The 20,191-nt window shown below is 39.9% G+C and overlaps 2 protein-coding genes across 12 annotated transcripts in view; one reads left to right on the top strand and one right to left on the bottom strand.

Moving 5' to 3' along the window:
* Nucleotides 1-14,151, bottom strand: part of LOC126299057 (FYVE, RhoGEF and PH domain-containing protein 6-like) — a 204,480-nt gene extending 190,329 nt beyond the window's left edge. For 2 of the 11 annotated variants that reach the window (XM_049990714.1, XM_049990729.1), the window contains exon 1: nt 14,077-14,140. The gene's annotated coding sequence lies outside the window, so the exon portion shown is untranslated. Of the gene's footprint in view, nt 1-13,740 lie in introns of all 11 variants that reach the window. The other 9 variants (XM_049990716.1, XM_049990718.1, XM_049990720.1 and 6 more) reach the window with 9 other exon arrangements.
* Nucleotides 14,152-14,392: 241 nt separating this feature from the next.
* The window catches only part of LOC126299060 (complex I assembly factor ACAD9, mitochondrial-like), a 104,815-nt gene continuing 99,016 nt past the window's right edge, over nt 14,393-20,191 (top strand). Inside the window, exon 1 of the mRNA XM_049990730.1 lies at nt 14,393-14,890. Coding sequence (XP_049846687.1) covers nt 14,593-14,890 — 298 coding nt within the window. The 5' untranslated portion in view covers nt 14,393-14,592. The remainder of the gene's footprint in view (nt 14,891-20,191) is intronic.

The raw sequence follows: 20,191 nt of genomic DNA, 5'->3' as shown, positions 1-20,191 counted from the left end.
ACACGACTGCAAACCAAGAGATCAATGGCATGTGTCACACTGAAATGTTTGGGTGCACCCATATTTAAGAGAGAGTAAATTTTCGACCTCCCTACCTCGGCCACTAAGCATGGTGCCACCCTACAAGGGGTTACGGGCATTAAAATCTCCCCAAAGTATGAAAGGTTTAGGGAGTTAACAGTGCGGCCAATAGGTTCAGGGGAACTGCACCACCTGGAGGAAGATATACATTGCAGACAGTTATTTCTTGCGTTGTCCTTATCCTGACAGCCACAGTTTGTAAGAGGGGTCTGAAGGCGCACAGTTTCACTACATACCGAGTTTAGGACATAGGCGCAAACTCCACCTGACACTCGATTATAGCCATGGAGGGCAGGGGTCTGCATTGCCGGGAACCAGGTTTCCTGAGGGGCAACGCACAAAGCAGGCAAAAAGCTTAACAGCTGCTGTAGCTCTGCCAGGTGGTAGAAAAATCTGCCGCAATTCCACTGGAGGCTTATGTGATCATGAACCTTGCAAGGTATGAAACACTCAATGACGCAGTTTACACCTCAGGGTCACCTGCTGCCACCGATTTATGCCCCGAGCAGTCTAGATCCACTGTGTCCGAGTGTCCAGTGGGATCTAGGTCCTCAGCGGATGACAGAATCTCCACCTCATTCTCAGACACAGAGCTTGTAGGTAGTGGTGGTGTGGGTGCCACAGCAGTGCCTTGGTTCTTGCGGGTCTTTTTCTTTTTAGGTTTCTCTCACTACTCCTTTGGTTATTCCAGCTGTGAGGGCTTCATTGATTCAATCTTAGGGACTCAGAAGGGCCGTGAAGCCCTACGACCAGCTACCTGTAGTTGCTTCAGCGACTGGTGGGTGTTAGCTTTGCCACTGGTAGGAACCTGGGAAGGGAGTGACCCAAGGGATCCCATCCTGGCGAGAGAAGACTAAGAAGAATAACACTTCTCCAGCTGAGAAGTGGGGACTGACATCCTGATGGTTTGGGGGGGGGGGGGGTTTGCTTCTGAAGTATAGGTTGTGAGGGAGCAACAGGGAGGTAAGTGCCCCCTACCATCAAGGGCGCAGGTGGAGTCTGACAGCTCTGAGAAGCAACTGTACGCAGCGGAATGGAAGATGGTAGAACCGTTGTCATAGCGACAGGGTAGGTTGGTGTCATATGCACAGGATGCAGCCTCTCATATTTTCTCTTAGTCTCACTGTAGGTCAGTCAGTCCAGGGTCTTGCTTTCCATTATTTTTCTTTCTTTCTGGAGAATCCTGCAGTCTGGCGAGCAAAGCGAATGGTGCTCTCCAAAGTTGACACAAAAAGAAGGCGGGACCCAGGGAGTATTGGGATGTGAAGAACATCCACAATCCTGACAGGTGATGCTAGAAGTACAGTGGGAAGACGTACAGCCAAATTTCCAGCACTTAAAGAACCGCATCCGGTGAGGGATATATGGCTTTACATTGCAGCAGTAGACCATCACCTTGACCTTCTCAGGTAATGTGTCACCCTCGAAGGCCAAGATGAAGACAAGTGAGTAATGTCCAAGACTGGGCAGAGGATGCTGTTTTGATCAAGACTGACCCAGATCTCATTTTGGACAAGCCCTCCACCTCCCCAAACTTGTCCTCTAAATGCTCAAGAAAAAACTGATGCTTCATCATCATGAAAGATTCCCTATCAGCTCTCGAACATACAAGGTACTGGGGCAAATAAGATCCACTGCCATCCTTAGCCTGCCGTTCCTCCCATGGTGTGGCTGGAGGGAGGGGGGGATTTGGGGTTGTATTTCTTAGCATTGAAGTTAGACCTAGAGACTGCTGGTGTTTGACCACCAGTAAGAGATGATGTACTACACTTCATAGCGTGTCATCCGCCCCCATACCACCCACTCTGACAGGGGTCCTCCCCACGGGTGCCACCCAACTGTAGCAAAAGCCATATGGCAGGATGGCCATTGGCGGAAGTCTCAATGCCCTAGGGTGACGGGCATCTACTCCTTGACATGTGTGGGGAGTTGATGGTGCAGGCATCAGCAGAGCGATCCCTGTGTGGTCAGGGGGGCTACAACCAACAGGGTACATGGCGGGCACACCACAACGGACTGGTCACCGTGCTGGATATTGGACACAAACGAGCTAAGAAGTCCATTATTGTCGACAGTGCAGAAAGTGATACCTCACAGAGGGTGGACAAAAATGCACCCAGGAGGGTGACCTTGCCCAACAGCTGGAGAATGAGCGGAAGTGCAGATCCACGTCAACAAAGGATGTGAGAGGTCTCAGTGCATGATGGACACTATGCACCAGGTAAGGCGCCCTTCCCCAATTGGCAGGAATACCTCGGGCTTAGTCAAACCCCCGGACTCACGGGGGAGGGGGGGGGGGGGGGGGGGGGGGGAGAGAATCTGTGGCTGAGTTAGCCCCTCTTCTAACTATAACCTATAGTAGATCCCTTGAACACATAACTGTGCCCAGTTCTTGGAGGAAAGCACCGGTCACAACCATCTACAAGAAGGGTAGTAGAAGTGATCCACAAAACTACCAACCCGTATCCTTGACACCAATTTGTTGTGGAATATTAGAACATATTCTGAGTTCAAACATAATGAGATGTCTCAAACAGAATGGCCTCCTCCATCCTCACCAGCATGGATTCCGGTAACACTTATCATGTGAAACCCAACTTGCAATTTTCTCATATTATATACTGAAAGCTTTGGATCAACGCTGTCAGGTAGATGCAGTATTGCTTGATTCCTGAAAAGCATTTGATTCAGTACCACACCTAGACTAATGATCAAAAGTACAATCATATGGGCTGTCAAGTGAAATTTGTGATTGGACTGCGGACTTTTTGGTAGTGATGACACAACATGTTATCTTGGATGGAGAGTCGTCATCACATGTAGAAGTAACTTTGTGTGTGCCGCAGAGAAGTGTGTTGGGGCCGTTGCTGTTCATGTCTGATATTAATGAACTTTCAGATAATATTAATAGTAACCTTAAACTTTTTTCAGCTGATGCAGTTATCTGTAATGAAGTACTGTCTGGAAGAAGCTGCATAAATATTAAGTCAGATACTGATAAGTTTTGAAAGCAATGCAAATATTGGCAACTTGCTTTACAAGTTTAAAAATATGAAATGGTGCACTTAACAAAACGAAAAAAATATAGTATCCTATGACTAGAATATAAATGAGTCGCTGTTGGAATCAGCCACTCATAGAAACACCTAACTAACACTTTGTAGGGATATGAAATGGAATGATCACATAGGCTCAGTCGTGGGTAAAGCAGGTAGCAGACTTCCGTTTATTGGTGGAATACTTGGGAAGTGCAATCAGTTCACAAATGAGTTTGTTTACAAATCACTTATATGACCAGTTTTAGAATATTGTTCAAGTGTGTGGGACCCCTACAAAATAGGACTAACAGGGGATATTGAACGAATACAGAGAAGGGCAGCATGAGTGGTCACAGGTTTGTTCGATCCGTGGGAGACAAGAGATACTGTAGAATTTGAAATGGCAGACTATTGAAGATGGACGTAAAGTATCCCAAGAGAGTCAAGTAGTAAAGTTTCAAGAACTAGCTTCAAATGATGACTCTAGGAATATGCTACAGTCTCCCCCCCCCTCACCCCCAACGCATCAATCACATAGGGATCTTGAGGATAAGATTTGAATACTTACAGCATGCACAGAAGCATTCAGACAATCATTCTTCCCATGTGCCATACATGAATGGAACAGGAAGGAACTGTGATAACTGGTACACTGGGATATACACACTGCCACACACTTTACAATGATTTGCAGAGTATAGATGTAGATGTAAAAGACATTTCTAACATGACTAACAACTTTTTAAAACATTATTTTGACTGGTACAATTTCATCAATATTTGTACAGGGCAATGACAGCAGGAGCATTATCACTAATAAAATTTAAAGTGCCACTCTGCAGTTCTATCAGCAAGCACTTGCAATAAAGAAATCACCACCAAATCTAAAACTAGTTCTTGATGAAACAGAAAAAAGAATCAATTACATCAAATCACATCCTCGTCAGGCCCAATTTGTTTTCAATATTGTTGCAAGATTACGGGTGCATACATGAAACACTAACGCTCCACATCAAGGTTAGATGGTTATCTCGGGGTAAGACCTTAACAAGATCATTTGAAGTAAGAGCTTACGTACAAGTTTTTATGCCTAACACTTCTTTTAAATTAAAAGACTGTTTGAGGTATGTGTCTTGGTTGTTCAGACAAGCTTTTTAGCAGGTATTTTTGAAAAAAAAAAAAAAAAATGAATTAAATCTATATTTGCAAGGAAAAAAGGGACAGTTTTCAATACTAATAACAAAATAACTGCCTCCAGAAAAAAGTTAGATTTTGGATTGTTTGTGTTGGCAAGAGAGAAGCAAAGAACTTAATACTGGATGTGTTCGTTGGTGAGACAGCAGACTTGTTGTTGTTGTTGTTGTTGTTGTTGTTGCGGTCTTCAGTCCCGAGACTGGTTTGATGCAGAATGCATGCCCTCGGGAAAAATTACGGCCATAGTTTCCCCTTGCTTTCAGCCGTTCGCAGTACCAGCACAGCAAAGCTGTTTTGGTTATTGTTACAAGGCCAGATCAGTCAATTATCCAGACTGTTGCCCTTGCAACTACTGAAAAGGCTGCTCCCCCTCTTCAGGAACCACATGTTTGTCTGGCCTCTCAACAGATACACCTCCATTGTGGTAGCACCAACAGTACGACTATCTGTATCGCCGAGGCACGCAAGCCTCCCCACCAACGGCAAGGTCCATAGTTCATGGGCTTACTAAATGAAATATTTGAAGAATTGGTCCAATGTCACCGCAATATGTGCACATCTTGCATGGTATATTTTCCTGAAGACAAAACTGAAAATAAATTCATGGGTTCACAATACTTTTTTTTTTGCTGAATTTGCGGAAATCAGAAAATATGTCAAATGAAACTTGTGAATTCTCTTTAGAAATGAGATCAAATCATTTCACTTGGAGATTTTTGGTGCAGGATTTATGATGAATATTCTGCTGTGGCCAACAGCAAACTTGAGTGAAATGAGATTTTCGGCATATGCAGATTCAAAGAGAGAATACTGTAACAAACTGGATGCCGAACCTCATGTGTGTCTAACTCTCTTCTATCAAACCTGACATTAAACAGCTTTTCAATTTAAATTGGAATCAGTACTGTGGTACTTTGTGTGCTGTATTTATTTTTTGGTGTTTTGTATACTGTTGAGTGTATAATGATTTTTTTTACAATTTTTATTAAATGATTATAATTCAAGAATAAACATAAAACCAGGTTTTACTTATTTTAAGGCTTTGTAAAATATTTCATATTTCAATTGGTTCCAGAGCCAAAAAAGTTTCAGAACTCCTGGACTGCAGGAATCATGGGGAAACATACTTTGACTAATATAAGAAATTCCTATACTCATACTTATCTGATATACTTTGATAAGAAATCCAGTAGATATTTAGGCAATGGTACCTGAAATGACATCTGCCATTAAAACATCATACTTAGAAAACTGCTCAGCCACTAAGAAATGCACAAACAGGAATGTACCTCCATGGAACAATAATATGGAAATACAAAGGAAGCAGGTAAGAAGACTGTTCAGCTTTGCAAGAAGGAAAGAACAACACGCAAAATATCAGGAGATCCTTGACATGTACAAGCTTGGTAATAAACAAGAGAAACTATCATCCTGGGATGGTGGGGTTTCGGGTTCTGCTAAATAGGTCAGGTGTCCACTACACACAGGTGGCTACACGGGTAGTATGGGCTGTGTGGTGTGGACTGGGCGGTTTTATAGGTTATACAGTCTTGGGAAAGACCAAAAAGGGCTCCAGTCTTAAAGGGTACAGGGCAAAGAAACGACGAGAATCGACCAAGCAACAGTTGGTACTGTAGTTGTAAATTGTTGTAGTGGTGTTGGAAAAGTATGAGAGCTTCAAGTGCTGATAGAAAGCACTGAAGCTGAAATCGTTATAGGAACAGAAAGCTGGCTAAGGCCAGAGATAAATTCTGCCAAAATTTTTACAGAGGCGCAAACTGTGTTCATAAAGGATAGGTTAAATAAAGTAGGTGGTGGCGTGTTTGTGTCTGTTGGTAGTAGTTTATCTTGTAGTGAAGTTGAAATAGATAGTTCCTGCGAATTACCATGGGTAGAGGTTATACTCAACAGCTATACCAAATAATAATAGGCTCCTTCTACCGAACCCTCGACTCAGATGAAATAATAGCTGATCGCTTAAAAGGAAACTTTAATCTAATTACAAATAAGTACCCCACTCATACAGTTATAATTGGAGGAGACTTCAATCTACCCTCGATTTGTTGGCGAAAATGCATGTTCAAAACTGGTGGTAGACAGAAAATATCTTCTGAAATTGTACTAAATGCTTTCTCTGAGAATTACTTTGAACAATTAGTTCACGAGCCCACACGAATTGTAAATGGTTGTGAAAACATACTTGACCTCGTAGCCACGAATAATCCTGATCTAATAGAGAGCGTCATGATGGATACAGGGATTAGTGAACACAAGGTCATTGTAGTAAGGCTCAAAACCATATCAACCAAAACTATTAAAAATATATGCAAAATATATGTATTTAAAACAGCAGATAAAAATTCGGTTGGTGCCTTACTAAGAGAGAGTCTCCATTCCTTCCAAGCTAATTATGTAAGTGTAGAACAGGTATGGCTCAAATTCAAAGATACAGTATCAACAGCAATAGATAGATTCATACCGCATAAGTTAATAAGAGACAGGACTGATCCACCATGGTACACAAAACATGTCAGAACATTGTTGCAATAGCAATGAAAAAAGCATGCCAAATTCAGAAGAACGCAAAATCCTCAAGACTGGCCAAGTTTCACGGACGTTTAAAATTTAGTGCAGACGTCAATGCGAGATGCTTTTAATAGTTTCCACAATGAAACATTGTCTCAAAATATGGTAGAAAACCCAAAGAGATTCTGGTTGTATGTAAGGTACACCAGTGGCAAAAAACAGTCAATACCGTCACTGCGTGATAGCGATGTAAATGTTCCCGAAGTGCCACTAAAGCGGAGTTACTAAATACACTTTTTCATAATTCCTTCACGAAAGAAGATAAAGTAAATATTCCAGAATTTGAAGCCAGAACAGCTGTTAGTATGAGTGACATAAAAGTAGATATCTTAGGTGTTGCGAAACAACTCAAATCACTTAAGAAAGGCAAGTCTTCCGGTCCAGATGGTATTCCAGTCAGGTTCCTTTCAGAGTATGCAGACACAACAGCGCCTTTCTTAGCAATCATATACAACCGATCACTTGACGAAAGGTCTGTTCCTAAAGACTGGAAAGTAGCACAGGTCACACCAATATTCAAGAAAGGAAATAGAAGTAACCCAATGAATTTAGAGACCCATATCACTGACCTCAATTTGCTGTAGGATATTGGAGCATATATTGTACTCGAACATTATGAATCACCTTGAAGAATATGACTTATTGATACATAACCAACAAGGATTCAGAAAATATTGTTCTTGTGCAACACAGCTAGCTCTTTATTCCCATGAAGTAATGAGTGCTATCGACAAGGGATCTCAAATCGGTTCCATATTCCTAGATTTCCTGAAGGTTTTTGATACTGTTCCTCACAAGCGACTATTAATCAAATTGCGTGCATATGGAGTATTGTCTCAGTTGTGTGACTTGGTTCGTGATTTCCTCTCAGAGAGGTCACAGTTCGTAGTGACAGACAATAAATCATCGAGCAAAACAGAAGTCATATCTGACATTCCGCAAGGTAGTGTCATAGGCCCTCTTCTGTTCCTGATTTATATAAATGATCTAGGTGATAATCTGAGCAGCCCCCTTATATTGTTTGCAGATGACACTGTAATCTACCGTCTAGTAAAATCATCAGACGATCAATCCCAATTACAAAATGATCTATAGAGAATGGTGCAAAAAGTGGCAATTAGCACTAAACAAAGAGAAGTGTGAGATCATCTACATGGGTACTAAAAGAAATGCGATAAATTTTGGGTATATGATAAATAGCACAAATCTAAGGGCTATCAATTCGACTAAATACCTAGGAATTACAATTATGAGCAACTTAAATTGGAAAGACCACATAGATAATATTGTGGAGAAGGCAAAACAAAGACTGCACTTTGTTGGCAGAACACTTAGAAGATGCGACTAATCCACTAAAGAGACAGCCTACATTACATTTGACCGTCCTCTGCTGGAATATTGCTGCGTGGTATGGGATCCTTACCAGGTACGATTGACAGAAGACATTGTAAAAGTGCAAAGAAGGGCAGCTTGTTTCGTGTTATCACGCAATAGGGGTGAGAGGATCACTGATATGATACACGAGTTGGGGTGGCAGTCACTAAAACAAAGGCGGTTTTCTTTGTGGTGAGATCTATTTACGAAATGTCAATCACCAACTTTCTCTTCCAAATGCGAAAATATTTTATTGACACCCACCTATGTACGGCGAAATGATCATAATAATTAAGTAAGTGAAATCAGAGCTCGGACGGAAAGATTTGTGGGTTCCTTTTTCCCCCACATGCCATTCGAGAATGGAATGGTAGAGAAATAGTATGAAAATGGTTCGATGAACCCTCTGACAGGGACTTAAGTGTGAATTGCAGAGTAACCATGTAGATGTAGATCCTGGAATTCATTCTGTGAGGGAGTGGAACCTACAGCTTTTATGACCACACTTCACAAACTCTTCACAAGAAAACCAACTAATCCTGGAGGTGTTCTAAGGCAGGAGAATGGTGGGTATACAAGGACAGCAAATGAAATGCTGGATACGCCCCTTACGACTCATTTCTCTCAGTACAGTCTGACAGATAACACAGACCAAGATCCAATCCCCGTGAGATACTGGTTTATAGGTAACCAACAGGAGAATTGGGAATCTGTCAGAGAGTGTTGACATCAAGAAAATCCTGTGGGTAGTGAGAATGTTTCAACAATTCAAGTCACGAGGCTCAGATGGAATATTTCCAGCTCTACTGCAACAGGCAGGATGCTGACCACCAATCTTCAAATCAGATGCTACCAGATTATTTCTCTTTGTTACAGGTAATATCTTGCACGTCCAACAGCATCACTAGTGAAAAATCTGATAGTTTTGCTGATCATATCTTACAAATCACTCGTATACACTGCAAACATCAGAGATACTATCTGTACTGGGAATACTACACACCTGTTGTCAAACATGTGATATTTTTACCACAATGTGTTTTGGTACTATGTTGTAGCATTATGAAGTGCTATAACACAAGTTAACAAATCGATACATTGCAATACTTGCCATAATGACAACCATATAAAAATGTTTATACTGTCCTATAGTGTAACATACCTTAAACCTTCTATGCCATTAGGCATTGTCAAAACTAAAAACTCAGCAGTAAACACACACTGTCAGGCATATAACTCTTCCTACTATATATCATGTTGGCATGTATATTCTCAAGGCACAGTTGTAAACTAGAGACCCCAAAGTCAACAGTCAAACAACCATTTGTTCTTGGGTCTTCCCTACACAGCTAATGAGAAAAGACTATAATACAAGACTTTTAGAAACATATGTTGACCAAAATAAACTGAAAATACCATGTAACAAAACTTGGTTTGGTCTAAGAGTTCTCTGGGGTAAAAATAAAACAGTTAAATGAACATTTTAATTACAGGAAAGGGCTACTTGAACCTTGTCACATATTTAAAAATTTGTGTGTGCTTACAATACCATCCCTATACATATACAAACATGTGTTAACGACAAAGAATCAATATTGGAGACCTACAAACTAATAGCAACTAAGCAAAAGCAACTCATATTCAAAAACATGTGGCCCACTTGGTTTCATTCTTTATAAAGCACTGTCGACATACATAAAATGGCTGGAGAAGGAAACAGCTATGAGAACAGAGTTACAAACATTTCTTGTCGAGAAGTATCTCTACAGTGTAAAATGTTAAGTAGTATTTCTACAGTGTATAATGTTGAGAAGTATTTCTACAGTGTGAAATCAAACAGAGGTAATGCACAAGTAGGTCTAGTAAGAAAATAAGAATGTGGGTCACCTACTATGAATAGCACAGTGAACCCATTATTGTAGCCCAGATAAACACAAAGCAAGCACCCATTACAGTAGAACAAGTTTATATCCCAACTGGTTCCACCACAGATGAAGATGAGATTGAAAGAATCTATCATGAGATCAAAGAAATTATTCATGTAGTTCAAGGAGACTAAATTGTGATAGGCAAGTGGAATTTGGCAGTACGAAGAGGAAGAGAAGGAAAAATGGTAGAAGAATAAGGACTGGAGGAACATAACAAAAGGGGAACCTACCTGGCAGAGCTTTGCACAGAGCATAATATAATCTTTGCTAAGACTTTGTTTATGAATAATGAAAGGAGGTTGTACACGTGGATGAGACCTGGCGAAATTGGAATATTTCAGTCTGACTGTACAACGGTAAGACTGAGATTTCAGAACCACATTTTAAGCTGTAAGACATTTCCAGGGGCACATGTGGCCTCTGACCATAACTTATTGCTTATTAACAGAAGATTAAAACTGAAGAATTTTCAATAATCTGGTGAATTAGAGAGATGGGACCTGGTTAAGTTGAAAAAACCAGACGGTTTTGACAGTTTCAGAGACAGCATTATGCAATGACTCATTACAATAGGGGAAAGGAACAGAAGATGGATCAGCAGCTTTGAGAAATGAAATAGTGAAGGAAGCAGAGGAATCAGTATGTTAAAAAGAATAGAACTAGTAGAAATCCTTGGATTAATTGTTGATAGGAGAAAATATAAAACTGTAGCAAATGTAGCATGCGAAAAGAGAATGCAAGCACCTAAAAATGAGATTCACAAAAAGTACAAAATGGCTACAGTAAATATGTAAGTGTATAGATGCATGTATAACTAGTGGAAAGAGAGAGACTGCCTACGGAAAAATTAAAGACGCCTTTGGAGAAAAGAGAAGCACCTGCATCAATATCAAGAACTCAGACTGAAACCAGTACTAAGCAAAGAAAGAAAAATTGAAAGGTGGAAGGAATACATAGACAAGCTAGACAAGGGAAATGAACTTCAGAGTGATATCACAGAAAGGGAAGAGGAATTAGATGAAGATGAAATAAGAGAGATGACACTGTGGGGAGAATTTGATGGAGCACTGAAAATCTAAATTGAAACAATTCCTCTGGATTAGACAACATTCTCTCAGAACTGCTGATGACTAAACTGTTCCATTTGGTGTGAGAGATACACGAAACAGGGAAAATACCCTCCAACTTCGAGAAGAATGTAATAATGCCAATTCCAAATATTGCAGGTGCTGACAGTTATGAATATTACCAAACTATCAGTTCAATAAGCCTGAATGCAAAATACTGACAAATTATTTACAGAAAAAATGGAAAAACTGCTAGAAGCCAACCTTGGGGAATATCAGTTTAGGTTATGGAGAAATGTAGGAACTCATGAAACAGTACTGACTTTATAACTTTTCTTAGAAGACAGGTTAAGGAAAGGCAAACCTACATTACAACATTTTTAGATTTTAAGAAAACTTTTGACAATCTAGACTGGAACATGCTCTTCAAAGTCCCGAAAGTACCAGCAGTAAAATACAGGGAGTGAAAGGTTATTTACAAACCAAGTGGCAGTTATAAATGTTTAAGTGGATGAAAAATTAAAGGGGAGCAGTGGTTGAGAAGGGAGTGAGACAAGGTTGTAGCCGATTCCTCGCCAATGTCATTCGATCTGTATATAGAGAAGGCAGTAAAGGAAGAAACTAATAATAATAATTACAACTCAGAGAGAAGAAACAAAAACTTTGAGCTTTGCCAATGCCTCTAGATTATTTCTGTCAGGGACAGCAAAGGACTTTGAAGGACAGTGGAATGAAATGGAGAGTGTCTTGAAAGGAGGCTGTAAGATGAATATCAACTAAAGTAAAACAAGGTGATGCTGAGGCAATTAGATTAGGAAACAAGACATTAAAAGTAATATGAGTTTTGCTATTTGGGCAGTAAAATAACTGACAATAAGAAAATGTAAGACAGGCAATGGCAAGAAAATTGTAAAAAAAAACTGTTAGTACTGAAGACAGATTTAAGTGTTAGGAAGTCTTTTCTGAATGTACTTGTATGGAGTGTACACTCGTACGCAGGTGAAACATGGTCAGCATACAGTACAGACGAGAAGAGAATAGTAGCTTTCGAAATATGGTTCTGCAGAAGAGTGCTGAAGATTACATGGGTATATCATATAACCAATGATGAGGTACTGAATAGCATTGGGGAGAAAAAAAACAATGTGGCTTAACTAAAAGAAGGGATAAGTTGACAGGACACATTCCGACATATCGAGGGATCACCAATTTAGTTTTGGAGGGAAGTGTAGGGGTTAAAATTTTTGTAGAGAGATCAAGAGACAAATATAGTAACCAGGTTTAAAAAGATGAAGTTTGCAGTAATTATTTGTGGATGAAAAGGCTTGCACAGAATAGAGAAGGATGGAGAGCTGCGTCAGTCCAGTCTCTGGACTGAACTAAAAAACAAACAAACAATCAGAGGAGGTATTTTGTTACAAGATTAGTTGTGATAAATACAGAGTTGACACATGCTCATGTTTTCAGCATTGTTATATAATGTGCTCATGTGTGTACATTTATCAGAAGTGTAATATTACAAAGTTAAATGTTCTAAGTATATAACTGATTACACTTCTTTTTCATGTTGTAAGCTCCTTGTAGACTAGGTACATGTGGTAATTTTTCAAACCGTAAACAAAGCCAGGTAGTTAAGTAAGTGTTAATGCATTGGACTTGCATTCAGGAGTAGCAGGTTTTGTACACTGTCCAGCCATCCTGACGTGAATTCTCCATGGTTTACCCAGGATGCTAAGGTGAATGGGGATGTTCCAATTGATAAAGCCATTGTCAACTTCCAGTCCTAAATTCTCCTAAAGAAAAATGTGAAAAACTCTAGGGTTTAATGTCCCATTGAAAGGATCATTAAGAAATGTAGCATGAGCTAAGATTGATTTGAGGATGAGGAAGAAAATTCCATAGGAATGACCCTGGTATACGCCTGGAGCAATTTAGGGAAAACATGGAAAATCTAAGTCAGGATGGCCGGACACAGATTTGAACAGCCGTCCTCCCGAATGGATACAGTTTGCCAACCACTGCATCACCTCACTCTTTGTGCTCAATAGTAAAGGACAAATAAATCAAAGACAATGAATACTTGGTGGGTGATGTACTTTACCTCATTATGAAAATGAAAAGTAAGCTATTTTCTTAAAGGAAGCAATGAGTTTCACATCACAAGGACATATGTATTGGGTATGCAGAGTAACTAATTAACTAGAGACAACATTAGGATTGACTGCTTCGCCTTCAATTTCAACTGACAAGATGTACTTCCATTCCAGTATAAATTTTGCTACTGTTGGTATTTATTTTGAAAGATGTTGGGATATATTTCACAAACAATTCAACTTTATGTTCTGTGTGTTGCATTCTCTGACCAATTACTTTAGTCTTTCACACAGAGTACATATACTGCAAAATCAAGAGTTTCTAAAAATAAATAATCTGCTCTGTTTTACAATATTTTAAGTAGTGCCTCGGCCATACCTTTCATAAAGCTGTAGAATTAATCTGATAACCGAAGAAAGTTTCTTGTCCGTTCCAAATAACACATAATTTTATATATATTTCTCGTATTGACACAAAACTTTTTTTTAAAAAAAAAAAGAGAAAACGTGCAAGACGTACAAAGTAAAACGTCACAGGACTATAGTAAACACGAAAAGTAGTTTGGTCAATTATTAGTATGCACTGATTTATAATCACATGACAGTCTTGACGAATACCTGAGAAATGAAAATCAAATTCCACTGTAATCAATATGACGTTTCAATACCAGCAATGCGCGCACTATATTACTAAATTACAAGAAATAAAACTTACTTCTGTATAATCAACCAATAAAAAAAGGATAGCTATTTACTACGTAGGCAAAGATTAACGATCAGAATTTGGCACAGATTAGAGGCGGACGAATTAATCGTAGGCGCAAAAAATATATTGAACTTAAAATGTTAGCTAATAGGCATCACTATTAAATCATTGTTAAAACTAAAAAAGCTATTAGCAATACGAAATTATTTGTTGCTTTATTATAAAATTAAACAGACATAGATTATGTGAATCAACAAAATTGATTGTTAATAGTAAATTTGAAATACCTTAAAATATAAGTGACTGTCAGTAATATTTTAGAATTAAGAAAGTATGTAACAAGCTGAATGTTGTGGTTTAATTTAGTGTTTCCTCCAATCAGTTTGTCACGTTGGTAGTGGTTCAAAGCTTCGAATTACGTTTACTGTGGTCACGTTGTTTGTAAATATTGTGAACATATGTGAGTTGTGTGCATGTGGGAAGTGGGTGTATAAAGTTTATGGCACTTGTTATGTTAAGAATACAATGATGAGGTTTAGTAAGTTGCCACACTTGCACTTGTCGCGAAGAGTAATCAGTTCGTCTCGGGTATCACGTCAGCTGTCTCAAAAACTTACGGAAGATGCTGTTAGTGTAAAAACTGATACCGTTACTGAGGCTCAAATAAGTGGAAAGCCGAAATTAGACAGACCACCATTCGTGAAGGGCTTATTTTTAGGACATTTTGACGCTAATGTTCTAACGTATCCAGAAGTTTTGGACAAAGAAGAATTGCAGTCTCTTAATGAACTCGTGGCACCTGTCGAACGGTTTTTCTCCGAAGGTGGGTGAAAAATGTAGAACGAATACATGCGACTCTTTGAGATGTTTTTACAGTAGCATTCACTATGTAGATATCCAGTTCGAGGATACCATAACCTCTCACTCTTTGTCATTCGTTTGTTTTGAAAATTGCGATGGTAAAACAGTGTTTACTTTCTTTACTGTTGCAGTTGGACTTAGTGTAACATGCCTGTCACCCAGGGAATCCTAAAATTATGATTCATATTTTTCTTGGCTTATGTACTAAGTGCCGCAAAATAATGTGTCGATAAGATCAGTGCCAGCTATATAACAGATATTAGCATTACGTCTCAAACCGTACTGATAAGATACCTTAAATTGTGTGGTCGAGGATACTCTGTATAGCATTAAGGTTTCCCCTCTTTTGTGTTCCGTCCACAAATGTTTCGGGCCAATAATGATGCGGTAATATTAGATATAAGGTCGATTTTCGGATCAATGGAAGCGTCCAATTCCACCCGTCTGCTTTGCCTCGTGACATAATGATGTTGTGTGTGACGTCCGTACGCCGCGGAGTTTTTGACTTGGCTGTGTTTGTAGATGTGATGGTGTGGTTGGTGCGCTCTGGTGGTGGGAAATACAGAAGCGTCCGACTCCATCCGTCTGCTATGACCCATGACGTCACAAATATGGCGGAAACGACCATAGACTGCGACTCGAATATGGCGCCTATGACGTCTTTATGCAAACATGACCACAAACACGAAAATACACTGAAAAACCACCATACAAACCTTCCACAAAGAAACTAACGGGACAAGCGTGGGAAATTAGGGGTTTTTGGCTGGGGACAAAGTAAATATAAACAAATTTAGACACACACCAGCATACTAAACCACACAAAACAACGAAAAAAAAAACCAACAACACAAAACTCCCCAAATTTCACGAAACACAATATGCTCTGTAATCGGACACTTCCATTGACCTATATAGCTCAGCATCAACGCCTGATACTGGAACACCCACAGGAACCACACATTGGCATCGAACACTTCCCTTGACCTATATAGGTCAACAAAAACTGCCGATACCAAATCATAAAACGCAAAACTACAACCACGTCCACAACCATAACTACTTCAAAAAACACAACAAACCAACAAAATTGGAATCGAACACTTCCCTTGATCCGTGATCCTTATGACATCTCCACATACAGCCGTCCCTGGTCCGAGAAGTTGGAACTTTAGTATGCCTCATTTCTTCATGACACACTGAACACTCCACGACTTCGTCCAAAAATCCGAATAGTTGAAGAAATTTTACTAGAGACGACACACTGTCCCCAATCATCGCCGTCTACCGAAACTGTTGACCTTGTCAGTCATATCCGTCTACCAAAGACACAAACAAAGCAATTTACCAAAATTCACACACAACGAACAGAAAAAAACTACAATAACGTCGACATAATAAAACCAAAATTGTTAACTCACCAAAAAATATTCCACTGAAAGCACTGTCATGACTGATATCACACACGTGCAATGCTACCACACAAATGAACCCCATACGCCACATAACACACCACCCATAAACACACCACCAGAGAGCACCACCATTCACATCAAAATGACACCTACAAACACACCACTCTCACAAACTAAACTCCACACCGTTGTGACATCACACAACACAGCAGCCTTACGTCACAGGTCAAAACCGATGGGTGGAATTGGATGCTTGCTGAGTTCAACTGGATTAATTTGAGGTTCGCTTGTGATTGTGGTAACGCAGGTTTGAGTTTACGTAGTTGGTGCGGTAACGTGGGTTGTGGAAGTGTTTTCAGTGAGTTACTAAGGGTTTTTTTTTTGTGTGTGTTAGGCACTTTTGTTAGGATTTATTAGTTTCATTATTGCTGTGCTATAGGTATGGCAATGACAGTGAAATTCATAAGCATATCATTGCGTTCGGAGATGGGTGAAGATATGATGTCTGTCGTAAAATTTCTGCAGGTGTTTGGTCTGATTGCAGAATATGTTAGGTGGGGTCGACTGAAGCGTCCAATCTCACCCGTTGGCATGATAATATGTGGTGGTTGATTAGTCACAGTACATGGTTCGAGAAATATAGGTTGGCTATGAGAGAGATTGTTTTGCTTAGTTATTATTTTTATTATAGGTCCTCTATAAGTTTTTGTGTGCATGTGAGTGAGAGAACTGTTTGGGATTGGTTGTTGTTTTGTCAAGAGGTCTATTCAGAGTATGTCAAGTAGAGGGGGAAGTTGGTTGGGTCGGGGGTGGTTGTTGAAATTGATGGGTCACAGTTTGGTAAGAGGAAGTATGGGACAGGCAGGTCTCGGACTGATTTGTGGGTGTGGGGGGTGCTGTTATATTGGTGGCTGGATATGCTGATTGTGTTTTTAAGGTTCTGCAAGGTCGTAGTGAGAGGGAATTCGTGCATTTGATTGGGGAATATGTAGAGGAGGATAGCACTATAGTTTCTGATGATGCATTTTCGTCTGATACGGGATCGGGGAAGAGGGGTTATAATGATTTAGCAGTTAATCACAGTATTACGTGTAAGTATTATGAAACTGGGGCTTGTACTAACATGATAGAGGGGTTTTGGGTTGGAAGGGGGTGATTAAATTAGCGTTATAGGAAGGGGGAAGAGGCGCTCTTCCAAACTGCAACCTCATCTAAATGAGTATTGCTGGCAGAAGAGTGCCCGTGAGAGTTATTGTATTTTTAACCCCCCCCCCCCTTTTTTTTATGGATTGTGGATAGGATTTGTAGGCCGAGGGTGGTGAGTTAATGGGGTTGTGAGTGTGGTTTTTGGAGAGGGAGGTTGGGGGTATTGTTTGTGGGGGTGGGTTTAATGGGGCAAATAATGGTTTGAGAGGATGATTTGAGATTATATTGGAGAGGACCAGTTTGGTTGGAGTTTTAAGGTGTGACTGACTTTGGTTAATTTTAGTGTAATTTCTTTGTTACTGGTTTGTGGGTGTGATTTGGATGGTTTGGGGTTGGTTTATGGGTGGCAGGTTGTGGATAATTTGTGTGTGTGTGTGTGTGTGTGTGTGTGTGTGTGTGAGAGAGAGAGAGAGAGAGAGAGAGAGAGAGAGAGAGAGAGAGAGAGAGAGAGATGGCCATCATACATGGTATTGGCGGAGCCTGTTGTTGGTAAATAATTTGTGTTTTGGTTTTATTCTGTAGTAATTGTGAAGTTTTGTTGTTTTATATTTATGGTGTGTTGATTGTGTTTTAATTGATGTTGTGGGTATGGTGTTTTTGAGATTTTGGTTCAACTTTTTGGAGTTGTAGGTGTTGGTTTCTTGGAATCAGTAGCTGTGGATGATCTATATAGGTCAAGGGTAATGTCAAGTTCCTCTCTTTGGAGTTGTAGGAGTTGGATTCTTTGTATTGATAGCTGCAGTTGAGCAATATACGTCAAGAGAAATGTCAGATTCTATCACATTAATTTCATTTTTTTTTTTAGGAGTGAGACATTATTGTCATTTTTGTTATTTTGCATTTGTTGGCATATATACATAGTGACTTCTTTGTAGCCATTTTGACCTGACTGTCACTGAAAGTTGCAGTTTCCGCCTTATTGGTTACATTGTGGATCAAAGTAGATTGGTGGAACCGGGGCCTTCTGGAATGCCACTAAACATACAACAATAAAAAACACTGCACGATCCCATAACAAAAAATATGAAAAAAACTTAAATAACAGCATACCGCTACACCAACAAACACAACAGGAATCGGACATTTCCTAAAAAAAAAAAAGCAACACTTAGAACTCCAAAAAGTGGAACTGGGCATTTCCTATGACCTGTATAGCTCAACCGCAGCTATCGATACCCAGAGTCCAAACCCTACAACTCTGAAGAGTGGAATTGGGCATTCCCTTTGACTTATATTGCTCAACTGCAGCTATTGATTCCAAGAAAACTTACACCCACACCTCTGTAAAGTTGAACTTAAAACCCCAACATCTCAAAGAAAACCACATTCATTACATTAATTAAAATACAACTGACCTATCATAAATGTACAACAAAACATCACAATTACTATAGAATAAAACCAAAACAAAAATTCCTTTCCAACAACAGCATTCAGCAATACAATCTAGGTTGGCCACCACATGCACTCACCAAAAACAAAAAGTCTCCTAAAACACCTTTAGCCTGCCACCCATAAACCAACTGCAGATCACCTGACTGATCCCCATAAAAAAACCTAACAAAGAAAAATCACAAAAATTAACCAGTATCAATCACACCTTACAAAAACAAAAACTGCAATGAATCTGGTCCTCTCAAGCATAATCTCAAATCATCTTCTCAAACCATAACTTGCCCCATCAACCCCACCTGCACAAACAATACCTACACCCCCCCGCAACACCCACCCAACCCCGTTAACACAGTTATAGGCCAACTATACTACCTACTCAAAACTCTTAAAAAAAAACGCCCATGAAAAATACAATAATTCTCAGGGGCACTCTTCTGCCAGCAATAATCGTCTAAATGAGATAGCAGTTTGGAAGAGCACCTCTTCTCCAAACCCCTAAGAGACGAAAATGCATCAGAAACTACAGTGCTATCCTCCTCAACATATTCCTCAATCAAACCCACCAATTCCCTCTCACTATGACCTTGCAAAACCCTAAAAACACAATCAGCATACCCAGCCACCGGTATAACAGCCCTCCACACCCACAGACCTGCCCGAGAGCTGCCCCTCTGAGACTTCCTCTTAACAAACTGTGATTCATCAATTTCAACAACCACCCCTGACCCGACCAACTTCCCTCTATATTTGACACACTCTGAATAAACCTCTAGACAAAACGAAATCCAATCCAAAACATTTCTCTCTTACACAACTTCTCCTGTGCACAAAAACTTATAGAGGACCTATATCCAAAATAAGTAAGCAAACCAATCCCCCTTGTGGCCAACCTAGATCTCTCGGCCAGCAGATTTTATTGTGCCGATGACGCCCCGTATACGCGTTGCTGGTCCGAGCCACTTGAACTCTTGTAAGCCTCATGTTGTTGCCACAAACATTACACCTAACATATTCTGCAATAAGACTAAACATCTGCAGAAATTTTACAACAGATATCGTATCGTCACCCGTCTTCGAACGCAATGGTACACTTGTGAATTTCACTGTCATAGCCATACCTAACAAACAAATCAAATTAAACTTTTCTCTGCACAACAAACACGAAACTAATAAAACCCAACAAAAACACCTAACACATAAAAAAACCTTAATAACTCACTGGAAACACTTCCACAACCCACGTTACC

Source organism: Schistocerca gregaria, chromosome X, assembly GCF_023897955.1.
Source record: "Schistocerca gregaria isolate iqSchGreg1 chromosome X, iqSchGreg1.2, whole genome shotgun sequence".
NCBI classification, from domain to species: Eukaryota; Metazoa; Arthropoda; class Insecta; order Orthoptera; family Acrididae; genus Schistocerca; species Schistocerca gregaria.
This window is presented reverse-complemented; position numbering and strand designations above follow the sequence as displayed.